The 27,411-nt window shown below is 43.9% G+C and overlaps 1 protein-coding gene across 5 annotated transcripts in view; it reads left to right on the forward strand.

The window, feature by feature from the left end:
- Positions 1–27,411, forward strand: part of CPNE8 (copine 8) — a 269,466-nt gene that overhangs the window by 57,303 nt on the left and 184,752 nt on the right. For 3 of the 5 annotated variants that reach the window (XM_050936193.1, XM_050936194.1, XM_050936195.1), the window contains exons 4-6: positions 5,754–5,857; positions 12,363–12,419; positions 19,379–19,418. In XM_050936193.1, coding sequence (XP_050792150.1) covers positions 5,754–5,857; positions 12,363–12,419; positions 19,379–19,418 — 201 coding nt within the window. The remainder of the gene's footprint in view (positions 1–5,753; positions 5,858–12,362; positions 12,420–19,378; positions 19,419–27,411) is intronic. The other 2 variants (XM_050936192.1, XM_050936196.1) reach the window with 1 other exon arrangement.

Here is a 27,411-nt window from a genome sequence, read left to right on the forward strand (position 1 = left end):
TACAATTGAGGTTTGGCAGCAGTAGGAGCGGGGTGAACACGTGGGGGAAGGGATTAAAAGAGAGAGAGAGAGAAAGGCAGTGGTAGAGGAATGAGGTTAGGGGATGGGGGAAGAGGAGCACGTGGTGGAGCAGAAACCAAAGATAGAGGCGCTACAGAGGAAGATTTAAACTCAGGGAGACACAGAGAGCAGAAAGGCTGCAAGTTTAAACAGCAGAGAGACTGCAATGAGTGACTGGGGAGCTCGGGGGGGGGGGAGGATTGGGGCAGTGGGAAGACAAATTCAAATAGTAAAAACCTTATCTATCCCCTAACTTAATCAAACTTATATAAAATGACAAGCAGCTACAGAATACAACCAGGCAATGATTTTCTAAACTTATCTTAACCAACAATTAGGCAACACAACAAATATCACAGAAACTTGCAAGCTCTACAATCTTAACAAACTATGACTTATTAAATTAAAAAAAAACAAGACCTATGGTGCACCTTATGCTATGGGGAGGTTACAGAGGGCAGAGTGGTATGTATCCAGGACCCAGCTCCCAAGGAAGCCAAGGGATGGTGGCTACAGCGGTGGATACAGCTGGAAGCAGAGAGCCCCAAGGCAAAGCCCACAGGAGCAGAGCTTAGCAGTGGCAAAGAGCCCTGTAGTTTAAGAGAGGTTTTAAGACACAGACCAAGGTTTAGCTTGAGTCTGTGTGCTGGGGAAACAGAGCCAGCAGCTAAAATAATAAAATAAAAGTATAGAAAGTTTTACAGAGGGATTCTTACCAGTCCCCAAGGCAGCAGCAAAGGCAGAAGCAGCAGCAACATCAGAAGAGGCAAGGAGGGTTCGGTACAGTCTCAATAATCAGGAGATCTCTCAGGTAGCAATTCGTTCTTCGTGGTGGGGGGGTTTTCAAAAACGGGGGTACGCTCAAAAATAAAACGAGAGCGGAGAAAGGACCCCCCAGAACCCCTGGCTGATCAGACCAGGCAGCAATGCAGGAACCTTTCTGAGGTGTGTTTCAAAAATGTCTGGTTTTAAAGGCAAACTTGGGCAGTTTCCCACCAGTAATCCTGATAGGCTCCCTCTGTCACAGGGGAGGGGGCACAGGGGAAAAACTGAAGGTAAGCCCAGAGACATGCCTGGACATAGTCCTGTGCAATAGGTGACTCAAGAGCACATGAGACTATGACTCATGCCCAGGATCTTAAAACCACAATAGGCCTTGCAGCTCTGGACATTGCCTACCCTACACCAAGCCCAGGTTCAACGAGGTGATAACAGGACTAACCCTTTGAAAAGGGCAGTGGTCCCACTTAGCATGCAGCACAAGTGGCCATCCCTTTGAGAAGGGCAATGGCTCTTGTTAAACAACTTAAGGGGCCCTCCCTTTGAGAAGGGCAGTGGCCCTGGTAAACAACTTAACAGCCAGGGAAGGGCGGCCACAGGAGAACAGAAAACAAAATGGAGTCTGGGGAAACAAAATGGAATAGGGGAATAGCTGTAACGGACACCCACTTCTTTTTTTTTTTTTTTTTTTTGCTTTTAGCTGGGGGACTTTTTAACCCTTTACAGGTAAAGCAAGTAAAGAACATCTACCAAGAGGGATTTTACAGCTAACTGGCTGGCTGGGTGTCCATCAAAGGAAGCTGTCCCCCCACTTCATTTATCACAGGCTCCAAGCTGAAAGGGGTTGCAGTCACTTTAGAGGAGAGGATTAGAATTCAAAATGACTTTGATAATTAAGAGAATTGGTCTAAAATCAATAGGATGAAATTCAGTAAAGATAAATGCAAAGTACTATATTTAGGAAGCAAAGGAAGAAAAAATTAAAATGGCGAATAACTGGCTAGGTAGTAGTATTGCAGAAAAATGATCTGTGGGTTATAGTGGGTTGTAAACTTCCGTGAACCAACAGTGTGATATTGTTGCAAAAAAGTCATATGTCATTCTGAGATGTATTTGCAGGAGTGTTGTATGTAAAACAAAGGATGTAATTGTTTTGCTCTACTCTGCAGTGGTGAGGCCTCAGCTGGAGTACTGTGTCCTGTTTTTGGCACTACAGTTTAAAAAAAGATGTGGCCAAATTGGAGAGTACAGAGAGGAGCAACAAAATAAGTGGTTTAGAAAACATGACCTTAGAGCAGCGGTTCTCAACCTGTGGGCTGGGACCCCAAAGTGAGTTGCAATCCCATTTTAATGGGGTCACCAGGGCTAGCTTAGAGTTGCTGGGGACCGGAGCCGCAGCCCGAACCCCACCGCCCATGCCGAAGCTCAAGGGCTTCAGCACTGGGCGGCAGGGTTCAGTTACAGGCCCCCTGCCTGGAGATGAAACCCTTGGGCTTGGACTTTGGCTTTGTGGCCCCCTCCTCCCCAGGGCAGTGGGTCTCAGACTTCGGCTTTGGCCCCTCGCCTGCAGCTCAGGCTTCAGTCCCCACTTCTGGGCTCGTGGTAATTTTTGTTGTCAGATGGAGATTGAGGTGCAATGAAGTTTTGAGAACCCCTGCCTTAGAGGAACGGTTGAAAGAACTGGGCATATTTATTCTAGAGAAGTCTGGTTGGGGAGTCATGACAAATCTTCAAATATATGGAAGTTTGTTATAAAGAGGACTGTGATTAGTTTCTTCTTTGAATAGCGTTCCTATAGGTGCTCCACTCTGGGTGACTTGCACTCCAGGCTCCTTTGATCAGAGATTCTGCATATAAGTGTCCATTTGGCCCACATACACATGTTACTCAGTCTCGTGTTGTATGCTGATACAGCGCACTGTGCAAGCAAACTACCCTCAGTTCCTTCTCAGCCACTTATCTGAGACAGAAACTTAGCAGTTGTCTGCGTTGAGTTTTATTCAATTGTGTCCCCTTAGTTCTTTTAGTAGTTAATTATAGTTGCTCTTAGTAGTAGTTTCTAAAAAGTTTTTGGATTTCTTTTTTCAAGTTTCTCCCCTACTGGGAGTTTTTACTTTACTGAAAAGGCATGCCTGGTTTTCCTGCTTTCAAACATTGCCTGTCATGCCAGGAGGCAATCCTGGTGACACAGCTTGTCATGCCTGGAGGCATTCCCGGTGAGTGACTGGCAATCCCAGTGCATCTGTTGCTTGGGGAATCTCATATTTCTCCAAAATGCAACTTCTGTCTGGCATTTAAAATCTAGAGCCAGAAAAAAAAGGAAGCTCAAACTTCAACTCCTCCTGATGGATAGCTCACTGTGCCTGGCCTCTGACCCTAGCCAGGGTAACAACCCCTGTTGGCTGGTCTCTGAATAAGTCAGTTGCCTCCACTGTCTCCAAACCGCAAGGATATCTAAGAAGAATATCTAAGATTCTTCTCATAAGACTCCCAAAGATGGTCCCTCAAGTTCTCCGGATAGGGAATCTTCCTCAAAATGAAATCACTGTCTCCGATGACTCCAGCCCCTTCAGCACCCACTGCTCTCCAATCTGGTACTTACGAGACTGCTGGTTCCTCAGGTACTGAGGGCATGATTAAGCCTAAAGACTATGAAGTCCCAGGCTCTGAGAGGTCATTTGGTACTGTCAACGGATCAAGGCAGCAAGAAGAGCAGTACCTCTTCTCACTCAGTACCGAAGATGTCCAATTGGGCTTCATCTGGAAGTCTCCCCTTGGAGTGGTTGAGATTCATAGTACCGTCAACTCCCTCCGCCATTATCACATTGGTGCAGGTCACTGATGTAGTACTGCTCTTGGTACTGCAGGAGTTTCATTTTCCCGTAGACCTGGCTGTGTCCGAGACACCTGACTCATCATTGCTCAGTTCTGATCTGTTCGCTGTACCTAGGATCTCCAGATTCCTAGACACCTGGCTGGTACTGATGATTGTACCTTAAGTTTCCTCTGCTGCTCCATCACTTCACAGTGATTTGGAAAAGAAGGTTTCTGATGAAGATCTTGTCTTCTTTTCTCAGATACCTGTCTGAGGCTCTCCACTCCGTTCCTATAGAGGCTCTTTTCCATAGGTCTCTGAGGAAGTTGATCTCAGTCATGAGAGATGTCCGCAACCACCATCTTGCTGGTACAAACACTAATGTATTCCTCCACCTGTGCCATATTTGCCGCCCCCTTGGCCATGCTGGGAGTTGGGATCCCTAGGTGGCCTGTCACTGGCAATTCTCTAGGGCCTTGAACACCATCTGTCAGAGGTAGACAACTTTTCATCACCCTCTCTCTCCAAGAGACCAGAAGCTCAGGAAGAAACCTTTGAGGAACAGGAAACTAGGGCTGATGAAGAGATCTCTCCACTAGCCAGCATCTCTTCTCCATGCCTGGATGAAGTGGTCATACCGCTTCACCATCCCTGGCTGACTATTTTAAAAAGTTCCAGGACCTTATCAAGATGGTTGCGGATTCTTTGTAAATCCTTCTTCAGTAGGTTAAAGAATCACCTCAGAAGCTGCTTGACATTCTTCATACAGCTTCATCTGCTCACATTTCCTTTCCTGTTAACCTTCTGAAAGGCTGCTTCCTGGACCTAACGTCAAAGGCAACTTGTGCAGCCATAGATCTTTCTCAGATTGGGCCTACAGCTAAATACTTATTCAATAATCCACCTTGACCCTTGGGCCCCTATACATACCTTTTGGTGAGCATTATGCAATAACTCGTGATTTGGCTGTATTTTCTTCGGTACTAGACATGACTTCGAAGCCCCCTTCTCCTTAAAGGGAACTTTGCTTGGTAGTCATCTAGAGTGGAGCACCCATAGGGACACTGCTCGAAGAAGGAGAAGAAGAAATGGTTACTTAAACCATGCAGTAACTATTGTTCTTTGAAATGTGTCCCCCTGTGGTTGCTCTGCCACCTGCCCTCATTTCCTTCTGCTTTGGAGTTCTCTGCAATGGAGCTTCGTGGTAGAGAAGGAACTGAAGGCGGTTCACCCACTCTGTGCTATATAACAATACGGACCGTGAGACTGAGTAATATGCATGTGCGGGCAGAATAGATGCTGCTATGAGAAATCTATAATCAAAGGTGCAGAGTGCCTGATCGCACTTAAAGTGGAGCATCCATAGGGACACATCTCAAAGACTCAGTTACTGCACTGGGGGAGTATACGCTTTCTCCCATGTCCATTGAAGGTAAGACAAGAAGTCATCTGTTTAGTTACAGCAAGTGTGATTTAAGTTAGATATTAGGAGAAACTTTATTACTATAAGGATAATAAAACACTGGAAGAGATTACTTAGGGAGGCTGTGCAATCCCTGTCACTGGACTTTTTTAAGAACAGGTTAAACAAACATGTTGTCTCCAGGAGAGTGGGGTGGGGTGTGGAAAGATGAACTATATGATCTTTTGAGGTCCCTTCCAGTCCTATCTTGCTATGATTCTTTGATTTCTAGGGGCTATAGTGTGTCAAATTGGGAAGAGTTAATATAATTAATGTTTATGGTGGGGAGTAGTTTTTCTAAGTTTGGAGGGGGAAACTGTTTGTTGTAGCTTCAATGTCTTATCTGAAAGAAGTGCTGTCTTTGGAAGTTCCAGTCTATAGATTGTGGATGGGCACATGCTGCTGTTCATGCTGGAGTGAGTGGGCTTCTGGCAGTCTCTTCTTACTTTCTGGGTGTTTTTCTTGTGGACATGATCCTCTCTTTGCAAAATCTCTGTTCCAGGAGAGACTTTTGCTGCATCCTACCTCATGTCTCTTGCATGTTTCTGTTCCTGGATCTATATGCTGTGATACAGATATGTAACTTCTTATAAAAGGATCTTATGCTTGCTATAAGCTATTATTTTTCTTTTACAGTTTGGAAGAACAGAAGTAATTGACAATACTTTAAATCCAGATTTTGTAAGAAAATTCATCATGGACTACTTTTTTGAAGAAAGAGAGAACCTGCGGTTTGATTTGTAAGTTAATCCACATACTTTTGATTCTAATGTCATTAGCACTCTGTAAATGCACTGATGGTTTTGTCAAGGCAGCCAGTGGTTTACTTTGGAAGAAGTGACATCTTTAATGTGAAGTAGATTAATTTGGGTGAATGTGGTAGTTTATATTTATCCAAATGGAATAATTATATAAAATGGTAAGCCATTAAGAGTGAGTGTGAGGAATGAGTGGATGTCTAGTGGTTAAAAGTATTGCTTTGTTTTTATAAAATCTTTTATAAGATCAGAGTTTTGAAAAACTTAGATTCATTAAATTGTTATGAAATGGTAAATGTACTTGTGACATATTTGCGAACAAGGTGTGAAGCAAACACTCCAAGTGTAAATTATCACACATTAATTGCAGATTTAGTTATTTTGATTTAAAAAAAAAAAGACATGACTCCATCCACAGGTACAAATGTACATCTGATAATACTGGCTTGGCATTTTAAGTTGGAGATAATTGTTTAAGAAGCAAGTGAAATTTGACATTGTTCCAAATAATAGCCTTCTTCTGTCCTTCCTATTTTTTTCTGTAGTTTTTATCCTCCTACATATAATCTGAGGGTTAAGCCATTTACAGAATAAACACATCCAAGAAGATGTCTACTTGTGCTACCTATAGGTACAAATTCTTTGGGGAAGAATTGGGCCTTCTGATATTCTTGATGAACTAAGCCAGGTGCTGTCTACATGGAAATAGCAGTAATAATCCATAATAACAACTTCCTTTGTATATCTCACAGTACTTCATAAAGTGGGTGAGCATTATTATCTCTGTTTTATAAATGGCAAAATATAGAGGGGGAGAGAGATAACGAATTTGCCCAAGATCACATAGTGAATTAGTAGCAGAGACAAATTTCAGTCCCCTAGGTTTGATTCCCAATTCAGTATACCATCTATTGGGCCAGGCTGCTTCTGTGTTGCTCACACTGGTGCCGTACTCGCACATATGGGGACTTCATAGAATCGTGACTGATTCAGAGGATGATTAGACCTACACTGAAGGTGGCAGAAAGGTCACGGAAGATCAGTCAAAGACTGGATGTGGAAATTATGTATTAGACAAGAAAAATTAACTTATTCCTTTAAAAACTAACTCAGAGTATTTTATATTATCACTTTTCCTGGACGTTGCTACTGAATATATTTGTCTATGAGATTAATATAATAATACTACTTTGTGTGAATGCCAAAATATCTTTGGAGAAACTGTTGCATATACTGAGATATAAAATGCCGAAGATGATTCTAAATTTCATCTAAATATGGCCTCTCTTTCTCTTATATCTCCGAGCACAAATGTTAACAAAAGGGATCTCATGAAGTGGAAGACTAGTAAAATTGCCTCATAATTTCAAAGACTATAAAGTTAATTGGATTTTAGTTTTTGTTACTGTAAGAAATGTTAGGTGTTTTCTATAAAAGACACGTGTGATCTAGAAGGAGCTGGTTGTGATCCCTATAGATTGCCTAACGCTTTCTATTAAAAGTTTCTTGTGACTTTTTTATGAGATGTACAAACACCTCCACTATTTTCAGTAGCCTTTTGAAATTCAGCAAGGAGAACCTTAGGCCTACAGGAATATTTTTTCTTTGCCCTAAGAAATTCCATTCAGATTTAGTCATGTTATAAATGGTTAAAAATGATGTGTATACCTATTTTTGACAGCATGCAAAATAATAATTGAACACAATTTTTTCCTTTTATTTAAAAAAAGGAAATTACATACTAAGAAACTAAATTAAAAATGATTTAGTTTGCAAAGTCAAGCACATGAGTTAGGAAATGCCAAAATTACAGTTGTCTGTTCTACTTTATCAAAATGCATACATACAAGGTGGCAAAATTAATCTTTAATTACACAATAACACACCATTTTTTGTTCCACAGGACCTGTACTTCATTCAGTGCATAAATTAAATGCACAAGGAGGCAGAATTAAGGTGGGACAGGCAACAGTAAAACTGCTATTTCCTTGGGCTTGTCTGCACTACCCACCAGATTGGCAAGTAGTGATTAATCCAGCAGGGGTTGATTTATCTGCCTCCAAGCCTTTTCAGTGTTCACGCAGAAATTCACTATGAGACGAGGCCTGAAAAGTTTTGTCAGACGAGAAAAAGCTGGGATCTCCATTGGTGGACACCTTTTTAATCAACTTCAGATACTCTGGCATGGTGCTCTTTTCTACAACAGCCGATGCAATGCAACAAATGTAGCCTGTAAAAACAGTTTGTGAGGAATAAGAATGAGGAGTACTTGTGGCTCCCTGGAGACTAACAAATTTATTTGGGCATAAGCTTTTGTGGACTAAAACCCACTACATCAGATACATGCAGTGGAAAATACGGTAGGAAGATATATACAGAGAACGTGAAAAAATTGGGGTCGCCATACCAACTAATCACTTAAGGTGGGCTATTAGCAGCAGGAGGAAAAAACTTTTGTAGTGATAACCAGGATGGCCCATTTCAAACAGTTGACAAGAAGGTGTAAGTAACAGTAGGGGAAAAATTAGCATGGGGAAGTAGTTTTTAGTTTGTGTAATGACTCATCCACTCCCAGTCTTTATTCAAGCCTAATTTAATGGTGTCCAGTTTGCAAATTAATTCCAGGTCTGCAGTTTCTTGGTAGTCTGTTTTTTTTGTTGTTGAAGACTTGCGACTTTTAGGTCTGTAATTGAGTGTCCAGGGAGATTGAAGTGTTCTCCAACAGGTTTTTAAATGTTATAATTCTTGAAGTCTAATTTGTGTCCATTTATTCTTTGGCCAAACCAGACAGTCTCTATACAAATGTACATGGCAGAGGGGCATTGCTGTCACATGATGGCATATATCACATGTGATTAGGTCCTACGATGGTGTCCCTGGTAGACAGAGTTGACAACAGGCTTTGTTGCAAGGATAGGTTGAGGAATGTGAACTGTCCCTGAATGAATGAAGCAAAAGTGAAAGGCATGCACATTGACATGATTAACAAAAAAAGGATGCAAGCAGACATTATAATCAATAATCCAGTTGTAGAGGCAACAGGTGAATTGAGGTATCTGGAATTATACATATCCAACCATGGATGCTGTTCTAAAAAATCAGAAGAAGAGTAGGAATGGTCCTCCCAGTCATGGCCTCCTGTACAAAAGTTTGGAAAAACAATGGCATCTTGAATGTATGAAGGTTCAGTTGGTGAAAAACTTAATTCTTCCATAGCAATTTATGGATGTGACTTGTGGGAAATTAATGCTACTCATAAGAAGTTTGAAGCCTTTGAGAGTTGATACTGGTGAAGACTCTTGTGTATGTCTGGAATGGAAGAGAAGATGAATGCTTATGTTAAAGTACTATGAGAGAGAAGCAGACCCTATTGTCAGAAATCAACAGATGCAAACTTTTATGTACTTACCACGTACTGAGAGTGAGTCATCAGTCTTTCAGTGATGCTTAAATCTGAGTTAGCCATACAGTTGGTTAATAAAATAATTGATCATATGCTACGTTATAATATCTATATGTTAAACCTATAGTGTAGCATAATTGTTCATTGTCAATACTGGTTAGTATTAAATATTTTTTTATTAATAGCTGTCTTGTATTATTGTCTAGAAGCCCTAATCAGGAATTGGGACCCCAAATGTGCTAGATACTGAACAAATACATGGTTTCTGCTCCAAAGAACTCAGTGTAAATAGATTAGACAGTAAAACGAATGGTCTTTTTTTTACTGTAACTCTCTAAATCAAATTCATATTTAATCATTCCATTTTAAGGCATCATGTTTGCAGTGCCTTGGTTTTAGAAGACATTTAATCATCTTGGTTATTCCTTGGTAATGAACAAAGGTATCATTATAATAAACAACTATAAGATTGAGAAATAGAAGAATAGAATTTTTGACAGTAGTGAAAATGATATAGAATGAAAAGAGAGAGTTTGCAAAATAGTTTTGATTGCTAGAGATTATTCTGACTGTGTCATGATTCCTAATAAACTTTTTTCGTGAAAGGCATTTAATTCTAAAGAAAGTAAGTTAAAATTCCCAATACGTTTGTCATGTCTTTGCTATTAAACCAGAAAACTCCTAGTCTTAGCCATTTACACTTGCCAGTAAAAACATTTTGAATAGTTAGCATGCATCTTTGGTAATCTCTTCACCTATCTTATGTGGGCTGTGCTGACAAGTATTCAGCTACAGGTTATGGACAGCGAAGTAAATACCATCTAGGGCTGTCACACTGTTTGCTGGGTGACCTTAATGGGTCCAGGCATGTGCAGAAGGAACACCTTATCGGAGGAGTTGTCAGGGTCTCTTTCCCACTTTGAACTTTAGCATCCAGAAAGTGGGGACCTGCCTGTTCCCTTCTAAGCTTAATTCCTAGCTTAGATCTTATCACGCTGCCACCAACCCAAAATATAGTGTTTGGGTACACTCCCTGTCTCCCAAAACCTTCCCTGGGGAACCCAAGACTCAAATCCCTTGGGTCTCAAAACAAAGGGAAATAAACCATTCCCTCCCCTCTTTTCTTCCTCCCTGGGTTACACTGGGCGGTCACTGTGATTCAAACTCCTTGAATCTTAAAACAGAGATGAAATTCACCTTCTCCCTCCCTTCTCTTCCCCCTCGCAGACTCTTCCTGAGAGAGAGACAGTGATCCTAACACAGAGAGAAATTAACCTTTCCCTCCTCCTTCTCTCCTTTCCCCCCACCAATCCCTGGTGAGTCTAGACCCCGTCCCCTGGGGTCTCACACAAGAATAAAAAAAAAAATCAATCAGGTTCTTAAAAGAAAAGCTTTTAATTAAAGAAAGAAAGAAAGTAAAAATTACCTCTGTAAAATCAAGATGGAAAATGTTACAGGGTCTTTCAGCTTCACCTAGACCAGAGGGACTCCCCCTCCCAGCCCAAGTGTACAAGTTACAGCAAACAGAGTTAAAATCCTTCCAGAAAAATACACATTTGCAATAAAGAAAACAAACAAATGCCTAATCCGCCTGCTATCTAGTACTTACAGTATCGAGTAGAAGAGACTTTTTCAGAAAGATTGGAGAGCCTGTATATATGTCTGATCCTTCTCAGATCCCAGAGAGACAGAGAACAAAGAAAACAGCCCAAAACAAAGACTTCCCTCCACAGAGATTTGAAAGTATCTTGTCTCCTGATTGGTCCTCTGGTCAGGTGTTAGCCAAGTTTACTGAGCTTGTTAACCCTTTACCACCTGTTTATGACAGGAGTAGTCAGCATGTCAAAATCACTTGGAACATTTCCAACATAATTTAAGTCTGTTAACTGGAGTTTGTGCATAGAAAAGCTACGATTACATGAGAATCTGAACATCACTTACAGTCATAAATCATATCAAAGGGATCAGCTGACCCAAGATAGTAATGACTTCTCGTACTTTATTGACGTATGGGTCTTGTTGAATGCCAAATAGTTAGGCCTCCACAAAGTAGCTTAAGTCGACCTAGCTAAATTCATGGAGGATAGTTCATCAATGGCTGTTAGCTGGGATGGGCAGGGATGGTGTCCCTAGCCTCCGTTTGCCAGAAGCTGAGAATGGGCGGTAGGGGATGGATCACTTGATGATTACCTGTTCTGTTCTGTTCGTTCCCTCTGGGGCACTGGCATTGTCCGCTGTCAAAAGACAGGATACTGGATAGATGGACCTTTGGTCTGACCCAGTATAGCTGTTCTTATGTTCTTGACAGTGGATGTTCTACACTTTTTTAAATTTTGGTCCCTCTGGCGTAACTGCCCTGCTACTCTGACTTAATACTATCTGCCCGAGCAGCGCAGAATCAAAGTCAATTTAGTTAGGTCGACACCGTGTCAGTGTAAATACTGCGTTACTTATGTTGACTGTTACTAGCTTCCAGGAGCTGTCCCATAATGCCGTACAGTGACCGCTCAGGTCATTGTTGTGAGCTCTGCTGCCCAGGGAACATGTGGACAGCAAGTGGAGACTCCTTGTAAAGCCCCACGAATGTTTGAAATTCCTTTTTCTGGTCTCTCAGCTTTGTGAGAAAACCTAGCAACTCTCAATTGCTATGTGCATCCACCCAGCTGACTGTGTCGGCTACACATTGCAGATGTGCTCTAGTCTGGAGTACACTGAAAGTGTTGGATCTCCTAGGTTTGTGCGTGAAGAGGCTTTGCAGCCACAGCTCCAATCCAACTGTAGAAACATTGACCTCTATGAGCAGATTGCTTGGGGTATGCAGAAGAAAGGCTACAACAGTGATCAGTAGCAGTGCTGTGTGAAAGCCAAGGACCTGTGGCAGATGTACCACATTTGATGTGGAGCTGCTTCCACAAAGAGCAACAGCAGAGATTACCCCCTAAGAGCCCAATGGATACTTTGGAGGAGTCTGAGTCATAGGCCTCTGTTATAAATAGAGAGTGGGAGGAAGTGGAAGAGGAGTAGTATGGGGGTAAGCGATCAGGGGATCCAGCAAACCAGAACATGTTTTTGACTCCACCGCAGTCCAGCAAGTCCTGAGGGTCCAGCATGGGTGAACCTGGTGCAGGGACGGAACCTCTGGTAAGTATGCAGTTTGCTTTGAAATTACAAGGATGGAACCCCCAAAGTAGAAGAACAAAGCTATTGATTTACTCTTTTTTGCTTGTGCTAGAAGAGCTGGTGAAACAACCAAGAGAGTTAGAGTTGCTATCTGCTTTTTAGCCCCCTCTAGGCAAGGGGGACCACACGGAGCAGTTTGTGTACCAGGATGCTGAGTGAATCCTCCATAAAGATTTCAGTGAAACTTTCATGAAGTTATTCTGTAATCCTTTGGCGAAGGCATCTGGGGAGGGCTGCCTTATATCTTCTGTCATGATAGGACACTTTCCTACACCACTCAGCGATTACTTCAGCAGGCACCATTGCAGTACACAAGCCAGCAGCATATGGGCCTGGGTGGCACTGGGACATTGTGCTCTTTGTGCCTCTGTTACCCTCAGGAGTGAGGTCAGCTAATATCACCACTGAAATCACCACCACTTTTGGAAAACTGTGCTAGTATTCTGTTCCATTGCCCTGTACAATATACATATTCATGCCTGTGAGTTTTTCCTCTCCTCGTATTCTCAACCCCCCTTGTACTCCTGAGGGCCATACTCTCCATGGCTGGTGCTGTGACTGGTGCCATGCTGTATCAATCCCAAGGAGAAGTGATCCCAGTGTTTACAACTTTCTGGGATCAAGGGGAGTGAGTTCAGTATCCTAAGTTTTGATTTCTGGTGTGAATACACTGACAGTGGTACTTCTGTGTGCTGTATCTGCAGCTGATGGTATTGTGGCCTTGAGGGTGTCTCGTGGAACATCTGTGTCAAATAAGGAAGAGAAAGAAAAGTACTCAGGATGACATGTTCCAGGAGATGCTGCAAGTCTGAGTTGCGTCAGAGAATGAGACCAGGGCCTGGAGGATGATCCTTGTGGACAGCATGGAGAAAGGCCTGGGAGTTCAAGCAGGAAAAGGAGAGGAAGATGCACCAAGACATAATGGGGGTTCTTGGGTAATAAACTGAGATGCTGCAGACTCTGGTAGACCTGTAGGTCCAAGAATCCCACGCTCACCTTCCTCTGCAAGCCAGACACAACTCAATGTTTTGGACGTCCTTTTAACACCCCTCTCCCTCCCCAAAAAAACATTTCATGTGGTATTGGGGCTGCTGCTCTACTCCTACCACTTCACCCTGGGAGACATTAAAGACAATCTCAGCTGCACATACGCTGATCTATGAAAGACGTGGTTGGTGCATGTGTACCTGAAATGGAAATGACTGCTCTTTTGCCTTCATAAATGTGTTCCCTTCATTTTTTAAGTTTTTTTATAACATTCTGAATATGTTTATTTGCCTGGTTCATGTTACAGAAGAATACAATCTTTATTTTTGGAACATAATTTCTCTTTTAATTCACAGTATATGCTAACTGGTGCTGAGCAGGTCTATCACCCATCAATTTCCTGTTACTTCATTTTATTACAGGATCCATAACATAATTCTCAGACAATATTAATAGGTGGATTGGCAATGTTATATTCCTGCACACACAGTTCTGACTGAAAGACTCCTATTGCTCTCTAAAAGAGCAAGGCAACTACAATACAATGGATGGAGAATGGGAGCAGGGAACACTGGAGGAAATCTGCAAATGCCCATTGTCTAATACTAATGCAGCTAGGTTTGACCCTTTTATTTATAGCTTTTAGTAAACAAATACATGCAGCTATATGGTCAGTATTACATCATAGGCAACAGAAGAGCAAGTGAGAGCTGGGGAATCAAATTCACAATATATATTCGCTACTGACCATTTCTGGAAAGGTCAGTAGTAAACTGTTCGTGGAGCACATTTTGATAGGAAAATTTTTCAGTCTGAAAATTTAGACCAGTTCTAATCATTAAAGCACCATAAGCATTTATAAGGCCATAAAAGCAGCAAAGAATCCTGTGGCACCTTATAGACTAACAGACGTTTTGGAGCATGAGCTTTCGTGGGTGAATACCCACTTCCTCAGATGCATGTCATCTGAGGAAGTGGGTATTCACCCACGAAAGCTCATGCTCCAAAACGTCTGTTAGTCTATAAGGTGCCACAGGATTCTTTGCTGCTTTTACAGATCCAGACTAACACGGCTACCCTCTGATACTATAAGGCCATACTGTCATTGCCAGAGTGGTGTAAAGGAGTCTTATTGTAAACGTAAAGGAGCATTAAAACTTTTACACCTGTTTTATGCTCCTGGGGTAATTCACTAAGAATGGGAACAATTTACTAACAATGGGAACAACTAAGCAGGCAGGCTGCTACCTTGTGCTCTGCCTGAGGGGATAGAGCCTGCATCACACCTACCTCCAAATACCCTGAAGCCCTGCTCCTTCATGCCAAACATGCCGCAATAGTGAGCCAGTGGGACAGAGTTTCTCTCTTGTTCATTCTCTCACTTAGGCATGCTCCCCAACAGCAATTGACATCTCCCCAAGCATACAGGCCCAACCCCCCCTGCCTCCGTGCTGATTTTTGGCTGCTCTGGGGTGCCCGGAAGGAGTGAGTGACCACTCTTGTGGCTTCCTTTTCTTTCCCCTTAGAAGTAATTTTTGTGTGGGGAAGCAGATCTGCGTACAGCATGAATTCTGCGCCCACGCAATGATGCAGAATTCTCCCAGGAGTAACACTACTCTGGCTCACTGTTAAAATGTTCTTTCAAAGCCTTCCTGAGCCCATATAGCTTGGTGTTGAGCTCTACTTGTAGCCTTCTGTATCTGGCTGTTCAAATTCAGTAGACAACCACTCCGTCTCAGGGGAAATTTTTCCCCCTTTGCTTCACAGATATTTTGTAGGACCTAGAAGGCAGCCATAACTAATGAGATTTTTTCACTGAGGTCCAATCTCATAACCAATCTCATAATTAGACAACACTGGCAACTCTTCAGATGACTAAAGGCACATTCAACTGCCATTCTCCACCTGATGAGCCTGTAGTTGAAGTGCTCCTTGGTGCTGTTGAGGTGGCTGGTATATGACTTCATTAGCCCTGGGAGCAAGGCATATGCTGGGTCTCTCATGTCCACTGATTTGGCATTTCAACATTTTCAATGGTAATCCACCACTCAGGAAAGAGAGTCCCTGCTTGCAGCTTTCTGAACAGTCTTGCGTTCTTTAAAATGCATTCATCGTGGTAAAGTGTTCCACCGGCACTTGCATTAGCATAGAAAAGTAGCCCTTTCTGTTGATGCTCTCTGTATCAAGATGGTCTGGTGCTAAAATAGGGATATGTGTGCCATCTATCACCCCACTCCAGTTTGGGAACACGTTGCAGCAAAACCATCCACTATATCCTGCATATTACCCAGAGTCAGTCCTGTGTAACAGGAGGCAATTAATGGCCCTGCACGCTTATATGACAATTGCTCATGTGGTGGATTTCCTGACTCCAAATTGACTCCCAACTGACCGGTAGCAATCTCGCATTGCAAGTTTTCACAGTGCAATCACCACCACTCATTTCTCAGCTGTCGGCACAGCTCTCATTTTGGTTTGGAGGGCTGGGGTGAGTTTGGCACAGATCCAAGAATGTGGCCTTGTGCGTCTGAAAATTCTGCAGCTACTGCTTGTCATCCCAAACCTGCATGACAATGCAATCTCACCAGTCAGTGCTTGTTTCTCAGGGCCAGAAACAACGCTCCGCCATCTGCAGGTGTTCCATGAATACCGCCAACCATCTTGAATTGTTTCTATGTCCCACAGCAATCTAGCTTCCAAGGAATGTCATGTTCCCCCTAGCTCTTCTTGCAGCTCTGCAAATACTGCAGGTTCAGGTACCTGGTGCATGCAATGCTCATGACAGTAATGCAGAGATGTACAGAATCTGAGCTTCCATCAAAGATGGTGGACAGTGAGGAGGGATGCATGGATTTGTGGGGATTTTGAAAAGAGGCAAAAATATAGGATACAGATGAAATTATAGGATGGAGAACACTGCATTGTGGGAAGTTGAACACATGTTCCTAGACACCCTTCTATGACTCTTTTCGGCCTCATGGAACATTGCAAAAATGTCCTAAAACACTCTGTACTGGATAGTGGCAAGTTGCATGGTGGGATAGCTACCCATGGTGCACTGCATTCTGCATTGATACAAGCACTCCTGGTGAGGATGTGCAACACTAACACAAGGAGCGTAGTGTGCACAAGCAATGTAATAACTGACAGCTGTATGCTGACATTACCTGGGTCAACATAATTTTGTAGTGTAGACATGACCTTTAGTAAATATAAGCTGTGTGTTTTTTAGTAGTTTGTTGGAGTTATCTGCTGGAGAGGTTACCCCACCATGACTCTGTCTGATCAGCAGAGCCTTCAGTGTTTTTGTAACGTTGTTTCTTCAATAAAGAGCTGTTCGTTACTTACCAAGACTCTAGAATCTGTTGTCTTGGACAAGATGGGTGGCAGGTCGAAACCCATGTGGAGTACTATCACTTAGGAAGGCAAACCTGCATAGTATCCCCCAACACCTTATAATGGCTTTTAATTTTTTTAGATGTATGAAATCTTAACACTGTAATTTAAAAACTAGTCAAAACACTGAAGTGTACACTGGGCTATGGGCTCTCCTCATGGAGTCCGCCCTGTGTCCGGCCTCTGTGCAGCCTCGCAAGGGCTCGCCGAGTACCTCGGCCTTGATGTGCAGTGTGCCCCCCATTGCCGGTGCCCAAAAAGATGACCAAAAAACATGGCTCCCCGGCACCGGGCAAGGCACCTGCTTCAGGTTGCCTAGCCACGCTGCAGCCGTGTGCTCACACCTCCCTAGTCGGGACCCTTAGCCCTGTGAAAGTTCCACCACTGACTTCTGGGAGCAGCATGGGACAAAAAACCCTGTGACACCAACACCTTTACAAGCTCCCGCGGCGCTGAGAGAGCACAAGTCTCGCCCACGCTGCCGATGTAGCATGTGCCTGTGGAACTGGCAAAGGCTCGCCACAAGGGCAAGCATTCCTCAGGTGGCAGGGGAGCATCACAGTTTCTCCAACAAAGTAGCACTCTCCATCTCCATGCTGAAGTCGCAGATCAGGTCCTCTGGGATTCATCGTCAGCCACCACGTTCGTGGTTGCTACCATCTTGATGCAGATCGCCTAGAACAAGATACTGGTGTCTGTACTACCAACCCTGCTTGCCCTCCCACTGATTGTCCTTTAGGTGCAGGTATCTGTCGCCTGCCTCGTGGGAGCGCTCCCCGTCTTGTCTCTGCACCTCCCCCCCCCCACCACCAGCGGCCTGGTCCCCTTGATACTGGCACTGATCACCTTGCTCAGGGCACCTTTCTTTGACGGTGATGGTCAGTAAACAGACCCAGGCATCAACGGCCCAACTGTGGTCACTGCAAGAGGATTCCTTTGGCACAGAAGCCCAGTTCAGCCCCTCGCCTAGACTGCACCCTTCACTTGCTGGGCATGCATACATAGCAGCTTGCGGGAAAGTAGTTCTGGTCACCTAGACCGTGGCAGTCTCGTGAGGGATCTGCAAGAAGAAGGACAGCCGCTTTTGCTCTTCCTCCTTCCGCTCACCCATGCAATCCGACCTGGCAAAACACCCTGAGGGCCAGAAATGCTTGTTATGTAGGTGCAGTTGAGAGTAGCACCCTAGTCACCTTTCAGGATCCCCCCTGCTCTTTCCTCAGCCATCTTTGTCCCTTCTGTTTGGCCTGGTCCCAAGTCATCTCAGACCATTGAGTGCCCGACATAGTATCTCATGGTTGCACCCTGCAGTTTTCTGTTGCCCCTCCCTCATCAGGGACCCTTCTCACAAGCAACTTCTCATTCCAGAAGGCCAGTGGAGGAGGTCCCTCGGAACATGAAAGGGGTTCTTTTCCTGCTACTTTCTAATTCTGAAAGTAAAAGGGGACCTGCAATGTCTTAATAAGTCTCTCAAAAAGTTGAAGTTTTGCATGGTCTCCTTGGCCTCTATCGCCCCCCTCCCTGGATCTGGGAGACAGGTCCGCCGCCCTCGACTTTGAAGGATGCCTCTCTCCATATTTCAAGGTCACAGATGTTTCCTCTCTTTTATGGTAGGTGATTGCCATTCCCAATTTATGGCGCTCCTCTCTTGCCTCTCATAGACTCCAATGGTGGTTACCAAATATATGGCGCCAGTAGTCGCTTACCTCATGTGTAGATGAATCTGGGTCTTCCTGTATCTTCACAACTGGCTCATGAAGAGCAGGTCTCGGGATCAAGTGCAGAGAAGTCTCGATCTGGTGCGTTCCACCTACCACAACCTGGGCCTATTGATAAACAAGAAAAAATGCAACTTAAGGCCTGTCCAACACACAGAGTTCATAGAGGTGGTTCTCGGTTCCACGCGAACCAGAGCCTTCCTCTCGGAGGTGCGTTTTCAGGCCATGTTGGACCTCATATCCCAGGTGAAGAATCTCCTGCTCATCACATCTCTCACTTGCCTGTGGTTGCTGGGCCACATGACAGACTGTACACAGGTGGTCAGTCATGTCTAGCTCCATCTCTGGCCTCTGCAAGCATGGGTGGCATCGGTTTACATCACCAACAGACGTGATTTAAACTGGATGGTCAGGGTGCTGGATCACATCCTGTCACCCCTGGATTGGTGGTGGGATACTGGGTTGGTGTTGGAGAGAGTCCCTTTTGCGACCCTATCATCATTGCTGACCCTGCTCTATGTTGCTTTGGGCCTAGGTTGGGAGGCCCACCTGGGCGAGCTGAGCACACAGGGGTGATGGTTGCGGGACAGTCTGGCCCTCCACATCAACATCAGACAGCTCAGAGCGATTCGCCTGGCTTGCCGGGCTTTCTTGCCAAACCTAGTATGAGGGAATCTCATTTACTACTGAAGTTTCTATTCAGATGTCTTTTTATATCAGTTCTGCATGTTTGTTTTGTATATGTGAATACACTGGAATGTCTGTTTTTACATTTCCTTAACTCTGTCATCTGAGAGTAATTCTTTTTCTTTAATTTTTTAGGTATGATGTTGATTCAAAGAGTCCCAACCTATCAAAGCATGTAAGTGGATGGTCATAATACTCGACTTACAGGTTTTTTCCTTATAGTGTTTATCCTGTAATTAAAAAGTTATGCTATCTTCTAGAACGTTTATGGTATTTACTGGCAAATAGTGTCAAATGCAGCAGTCACAAATACAAGGATTGTGGTGTGTTGTGATTTAGATGTGCATAACTCTTTGCTAAAATGGGATTTTTTTACATGTCCATCACGCAGAATGTACATTGGGAATGGACATTTTTTTTTTAAAAGTTAATATCTGTTTAGATAATTGAAGGACATTATCTCCTTACTGACACTTTTGTGGTGCCCAAGAGTTGAGGCAATCTACTTGCTGGTGCATAGATTTTTTCTAACTAGAAACGTTTAGCCCTTGTAGCATCACGGAAAGGAAAAGTTCCAGATTATGCAATATTTTAATTCAGATACACTAGAGCACGATAGGGAGGCTGTAATATCTGTTGAGTATAACTATTTTATTAATAAGTGGAGGAGGAATCCCTGGGAATCTGTAATCTGTTTGGAAGAAGAGGGTAGAAGCGGTTCATTGAGAGCATTGAGTGGGGGCCTGCAGGGAACCCTGCAGTTCATTTGGGGGAGAAAAGGGTAGGTTTGCCTGGAAGTGCAGGGTGCGAAGAGTGGTATAGCTCTGACATTTAAGTGATTCAGAAATCCTGGGTTGAAGAGACTGTTTCATTATAATCTATATTCAAGAGAAGGTTAAAAAACCAAGATGCTGCATCTCAAGAATCTCCACCAACTAAAAAATGGCAATGATTTAAATGTAGAATATCATTTTTTTTAAATTAAAGGCATTTCTTTTGTGCATTTTATTAAATATATGTCCACATAACCCACACAAACCAAAGCAAATATTTGTAGAATTCAGTAAATCTTTTAAACTACTTTGTCAAATCCTTTACAAAAAATCAATCACAGGCTCTTTTTAATGGATCTTATAACATGGATTGGGGTGGGGGGAGGGTGTTCCATATTTTTGAGAAGGTGAGTGGTTTATTTTTGTGACAGGAAGAAGTTATTCTGGGGAGCAATGAATGGGAATGGGGGTAATTTGGGGGTCAGAGAATTGTAGTGGGGCTATGGTAGGGTGACGGAAAGGCTGGGTGAGGTCTGTTTACTGGCTATAGGGGATCTCTCCTTGGGTTCCCTAAGCCCAGCACCACTCACTAAGCTGCCATTTGGGGGTAGAGGGCAGAGGAAATGAGCCAAATTTCATAACTTCCACAGGGTCCTGGATGGATTCAAATGTCACTTTCTCCCAGAGTGGGTAGGAGGGAGATTCCTCCCCCCTGCAAAGGGCTTTTGTCCCAGCCCTCCCAGCTTGAGGGGCTGTGGTCGGTTCCCTCACCCAAGGCCTAAGCATACTCCTACTGCACCAGGGCCTGCTCCTGCCTCAGTGCAGGAGAAGTAGGACTCCCTTCCCTTTGGTCTCTCTCCTGCCCGTGGAGTGAAGGGGGGCTCTGGCCTAGAAGGGCCAAGGGGAGCTTGAGGAAACAAAAGAGGAAGGGCTGGTCAGAGAAGCCCCTGGGGATGGGGATGCCCCTGGGGAAGGGAAATGGGGAGGGTAGAGAGAAGTAACTATTACATCTTAGAATTTGTTCCACTGAAATGGAGGCAAAATTAAACTATTCATCATGTGTTAGTTACTCAATTCTAAAACATATGCTTTAAAGGCACTTTAGTTGTTGGATCCAGTTTCCAGGTGCTTATATCTATAATAATAAAATTGTTTTTTGTTCTGACATTTGTCAGTCCAAAGTGGATGTGTTTGAAGGAGAAATATTCAGTTAAAGTTGTCTAAAGTTTGAAAAACAAATATTGTCCATGTTTTGAGAAAATTAATATGTTTCTCTGTGCTTGGGTAATTTAAAAATGACTTAATTTTAAAATTTCAAACTTTTGACCCGATTGAAGATTCATTGAAGTCATTGGAAAATTTCCCATTTATTTCAGTGAGCATTTTAGCAGACCCTAGAACTTAACTGAGAGTGACTTCAGTGTGCTTTGACAAAATAATGCTTAGAAATAACAAAATTATAAGTGATTTTGAAAATCTCATACAGGTTGACAGTATGAGAGAACATTACTGCTTCTTCCAGTTATTGTCTCTGTGTTCCACATGTGCACCCATGCACTCTTTCTCAGAGATTTTGTCAGCAGTGTCCATGGGTCTGCGCCTGCATCCTACGTACCGTCCTGGTCTGGTACATGAATATGTAGGAAGGGGATGTCCTGCTGCCACTCTAGTTCCTTCTCAAATGCAAGTGCTTGAGATGGAGTGTTGTCTGCGTGCTAGCTACCTATCTTGCTGTTTTTTTTCTCTTATTTTTTTTTATTTCTTTAGTATATAGTTAAGGCCCTACCAAATTCGCAGCCGTGAAAAATGCTTCATGGACCGTGAAATCTGGTCTCCTCCTGGTAAAATCTGGTCTTTTGTGTGCTTGTGCCCTACATTGTACAAATTTAATGGGGGAGACCAGTGTTTCTCAAATTGGAGGTGCTGACCCAAAAGGGAGTTGCAGGGGGTGTGCAAGGTCATTTTAGGGGGCTGTGGTATTGTCACCCTTACTTCTGCGCTGCCTTTAGAGCTGGGTGGCTGGAGGGAGATGGGTGTTGGCTGGGTGCCTAGCTCTGAAGGTAGCGCCTCGCCAGCAGCAGTGCAGATGTAAGGGTGGAGCCACCTTTTACTTCTGTGCTGCTGCCTGCAGAGCTGGGCAGCCAGAGAGTGGAAACTGCTGACCAGGGGACCAGCTCTGCAGGCAACAGCACAAAAGTGAGGGTGGTAATACCATACTATACCATGCCATCTTTACTTCTGCGGGTGGCGGCTCTGCCTTTCCAGCTGGCCAACTCTGAAGGCAGCACAAAAGTAAGAGTAGCAGTACCTCAACCGCTTCCTACAATAACCTTGCGAACTCCCCCCCCAACTCCTTTTTGGGTCAGGACCCCTACAATTACATGGTGAAATTTCATGATTTCAGCAATTTAAATCTGAAATGTATTATGTTTAAAATCTGGTTACTGCAATTGACCAAAATGGACTGTGAATTTTTATTTATTATTTATTTATATATATGGTTTTTTTATTTTCCATTGTACAGTTTCTTTAAAACACTTTTTATTCTTTTGTGGAGTTCCCCTGCCCCATTCTTCTTTGCCTGGTCGGATCCTACCTTCCAACTTGGCCTTCCCTGTCTTCAGCCTTTCTTACCTCTGGTGACCATCTTGGCTTCGGTAAGAAAAGGCTTTGGGGGACCCTCAGAGTCTTCCAGGCTATCAAAAAGGAAGATACTCCATTTTGCGGAAAGAGAGACCAAGAGAAGGGGAGGAGACTTGAGAAAAAGGAGATGACATGTCCTAGCATGGGTACTGCTGAGGTGTCTACATCTTCCAGTATTGCAACCCTAGCTCTGCCAAGGAAGATCATGTTACGTTCTGAGAAACCTTCCAAGAAGCAATCTTGAGTGAGTGACATCAGCATCTGTACTAGGATTGGAGCCTTCTAAGCACAAGAACGCCTTCAGGACTAAGGTCTTGAAGTTGTCATCCTCAGAACAGTCGTCTTCATGAGGCCAGGATAGAGATGCTGGTACTTCCTGGTGTGCTGACTACCCAGGAATGCTTTCCAGATTACCTGAACAACTAGCTCCTTAAGAATTGCTCCTTTCTGAAAGTGCAGTTGGTAACCAATGAGGCCCTATCTTTTTTCCACTCCCTGGGCATCTGACTCAACATGGAAAAATCTATCCTCATACCTATACAATCAATAGACTTCACTGGAGCCAGTCTGGACTATGCTATTTCCTGAAAATGTCCATGAATAGGCTCACTAGAGTGCACAGTCTCACTTCCATGATACAACAAAGCATGCAAACCATAGCAAGGTTTTGCTTTCACCCCTGGACCACATGGCAGATTGTCCTTTTGTAACATCTCTGGCGAGACTATACTCCTGTTGTCTTTAGGCCTGGCTCAGGTCTGTCTGCATGCTCATCAAGCATCATCTGTCTAAGAGGGTATCAATATCTCAACGAGTCCTCAACTCCCACAAAGACCTTTTGGATCCTTCTACTAGTTATAAGGGTTTTCAATTGTTACATTCTCCTGATACGCTTGCCATCACTTCCTATCCAACATCAAGGGCCACTTGATGTTACACCTCTGGTGTGGATGGTCAGGCCCAGTGGCTAGCACAGAAGTCATGCCTAGTGGTTGGTGCAGGAGCCAGGGGCCAAGCTGGAGCATCAGAACTGGAGTCAGGAGCTATCACGGAGGCAGTGGACTGGAGTAGGACAGGAAAAAGGCTGTGAATGAGGTAGGGGAAAGGCTCGAGCAAGACTGGGGTCAGGGCTGTCAAGGGACATTTGCATTTGTGGACATAAGTGTTGAGCAACTAGTGACCTGCTGCTGAGCAGACCTGCTGGCTCCCTTCAGCCAATCAGGCAGTCCTACCACAACCCAGAGACTGGGATGGCTAGTCCTCAGGCTCAGTTGAAGGAGCTAATTCCTGACACTTGATCAGAGTAATGCTGGACAATAGAGCGGCAGTGTATTCTTTAAACCTCCAAGGAGGAGAAAGATCCTAGCCTTAAGCTTAGAATCCATAAAACTTTGAAATTGGTGCACTGCATAAAGATATCTGTTGGGATCGCAGAATAACATAGTGGACTCCTTGATTAGTATTTCTGTCATGACCACAAGTGGGTGCTGAACAATGCAGTATTTCAGAAGATTTGTCTTAACAGGGGCTCACCAGAGAGAGATCTCTATGTTGACACCATCCTATTTGAAGTCCTAAAGGTTATGCTTGAAAGGAGGGCACAGTTGCAAGTTGTTGGGAGATGCTGTCCTTACCTATTGGCCTCGAATATTACTATATCCTTATCTCCCATCTCTGTTGCTCCTCAAGGTTCTGAGCAAGAGAGACTAGTGGCCATCCTCATAGTGCCATCCTGGCCAAAAACAGATATGGTTCCCAGTCCCTGCAACTGCTGCTCTGCCTTCCTCTTACAGCAGACCTCCTCACCCAGAAATCAGGAGCCATGACTCACCCAGCCTCATTAATTCACCTCAAAGCCTGACTCCAAGATGGCTCTCTCCATGCAGAACTGATCATCAGTAGAAAACCCATCACAAGGAAAACTTACCAGTAGACATAGAAACATTTTTAAGCCTGGTGTAATCCGTACTTCCTCTTGACTTTCACCTTACACCCACTCTTATTTCCTGCTAAATCTAAAACCCCTGGGTTTATCACTTAGCTCAATCGAAGTTCATTTGGCTGCCATTACAACCTTTTACTCCCCATAACTCCCCCTTTTTTTCGTCTCTGCTCACCGTGAGGTTCCTTAAGGGTCTGTTTAACCTTTTTTTCTGTTACTTCAGGATAATGGCAACGTTTTGCTGGGAACCAAAAGATTGAAAATCAGCAGAATCAAGTGTAGTTGGCTTTTGTGTTCTGGCCACCCTACTAGTATTGCTTTCTTGACCACCTGTAGTTGGAAGGCCTTTTCTGTAGCCTCTTTGATTTCCATCAGCTTTACTGTAGAAACTGGGAAGTTGTGCATCATGTCAATGGATTTGGTGTCCTAATCCCCTTGCTGATGTTGGGTATATATGTCTTGCTCAGGGTGCCAGCTAACACCGGTACAGTAATTTGTCCTGGACAATATCTGAACTCTACTTGGCAGTGCTTGAGGTGCAGCATCAACACTAAAAAGGCATTATTGTCTCAAGGGGTTTATCTGATTTCACTGTTATTTGGGGGCCATATGTGTACTGATGGTATTGCTCCACTTCAAATACCACAGTCAGAAGCTCTTTTCTATTTGGGCATACACCTGTTCAGTCTTTTATGGGGCTCTACTGCCATAAGTGACTGACTGCTCCTGCAAAAGAGCTATGCCCAGTCCTTTATTTAGTGTGTTACACTGAAGTGTCACTGGCCTTCCTGGCTGGTAGCACTTCAGGATAGGTGTCTGTTATCATTTGTTTCATATGCCAAATGCTTGTTGTTGGGGACCTTCCCAATCCTACTCGACATCCTCCTAGTGAGCTGACATCTTGGTTCCGCTACTGAAGCCAGGAGTGTACAGAACTTGGTCAGAAAATTTATCGTTCCTGTGAAGTGCTGTAACCCTTTCACATTCACTGGAGCGGGCATATCTCTGATTGTGGTGTTCTTGTTGGGATCTGCTTTTGTCCCTCTGCTATGAGCAGATATCCAACGTATATCAAGTTGGGGGAGATGGTTGGGAAATGTTCGGGAGATCTCCACGCCAGAACATAACCTGGAGAGGGAAGTAAACAAAGTGAGCGGGGATACCCTTGCGGCCCCAAGATTTGATCCAAGGAGGAATAGTGGAGTAGAAACCAGAGTAACGGGTGATGCTGGTGGTAGAAAGTTTGTGCACGACGGGGGAAAGAATGTCACTGACGCCAAACGCCGAAAATTAAAAGGTTTGTACACTAATGCGAGGAGCCTAGGTAACAAGATGGAGGAACTGGAGTTACTCGTGCAGGAAGTGAAGCCGGATATTATAGGGATTACCGAAACCTGGTGGAATAGTACTCATGACTGGAGCACGGGTATTGAAGGCTATGTGCTGTTCAGAAAAGACAGGAAGAAAGGCAAAGGTGGGGGAGTAGCCTTGTACATCAATGATGAAATTAAATGTAGCGAAATAAGATGCGATGGAATGGATAAGACAGAGTCCGTCTGGGCAAAAATCACGCTGGGTAAAAAAGCAACTAGAGCTTCCCCTGAGATAGTGCTTGGGGTGTGCTACAGACCGCCGGGATCGGATTGGGATATGGATAGAGACCTCTTTAATGTCTTTAATGAAGTAAACACAAAGGGGAAATGTGTGATTATGGGGGACTTCAACTTCCCGGATATAGACTGGAGGACGAGTACTTGCACGAATAATAGGGGTCAGATCTTTCTGGATGTGATAGCGGATGGATTTCTTCATCAAGTAGTTGAAGCACCTACAAGAGGGGATGCCATTTTAGACTTGGTGTTGGTGAGCAGTGAGGACCTCGTAGAAGAAATGGTGGTAGGGGACAACCTTGGTTCGAGTGATTATGAGCTGATTCAGTTCAAACTAGATGGAAGGATAAACAAATGTAGATCTGCGATTAGGGTTTTTGACTTCTCGAGGGCTAATTTTAAAGAGTTAAGGAAATTAGTTAGGGAAGTGGACTGGACGGAGGAATTAGTGGATTTAAATGTGGAGGAGGCCTGGAATTACTTTAAGTCACAGCTGCGGAGACTGTCGGAAGCCTGCATCCCGAGAAAGGGGAAAAGAACCATGGGCAGGAGTTGTAGGCCAAACTGGATGAGCAAGCAACTCAGAGAGGGGATTAGACAAAAGCAGAAAGCTTACAGGGAGTGGAAGGAAGGCAGGATCAGTAAAGAAAGCTACCTTGCTGAGGTCAGAACATGTAGGGATAAAGTGAGGAAGGCTAAAAGCCACATTGAACTGGAACTTGCAAAGGGAATCAAAACCAATAGTAAAAGGTTCTACAGCCACATAAATAAGAAGAAAACAAAGAAAGAAGAAGTGGGGCCGCTATACACTGAGGATGGAATGGAGGTTAAGGATAACCTAGGCATGGCCCAACATCTAAACAAGTACTTTGCCTCAGTTTTTAATAAGACTAGTGAGGAACCTTGCGGTGATGGAGGGATGATAAACGGGAATGTGGATATGGAAGTGGATATTACTGCAACTGAGGTAGAGGCCGTACTTGAACAGCTTGATGGGACGAAGTCGGAGGGCCCGGACAATCTCCACCCGAGGATATTAAAGGAACTGGCGCGTGAAATTGCGAGCCCGTTAGCGAGAATTTTTAAGCGATCGATAAACTCGGGGGTTGTGCCGTATGACTGGAGGATTGCTAATGTAGTTCCTATTTTTAAGAAAGGGAATAAGAGCGATCCGGGTAATTATAGGCCTGTTAGCTTGAC

The sequence above is a fragment of the Gopherus flavomarginatus genome, chromosome 1 (genome assembly GCF_025201925.1).
Source record: "Gopherus flavomarginatus isolate rGopFla2 chromosome 1, rGopFla2.mat.asm, whole genome shotgun sequence".
Classification (NCBI taxonomy): domain Eukaryota; kingdom Metazoa; phylum Chordata; order Testudines; family Testudinidae; genus Gopherus; species Gopherus flavomarginatus.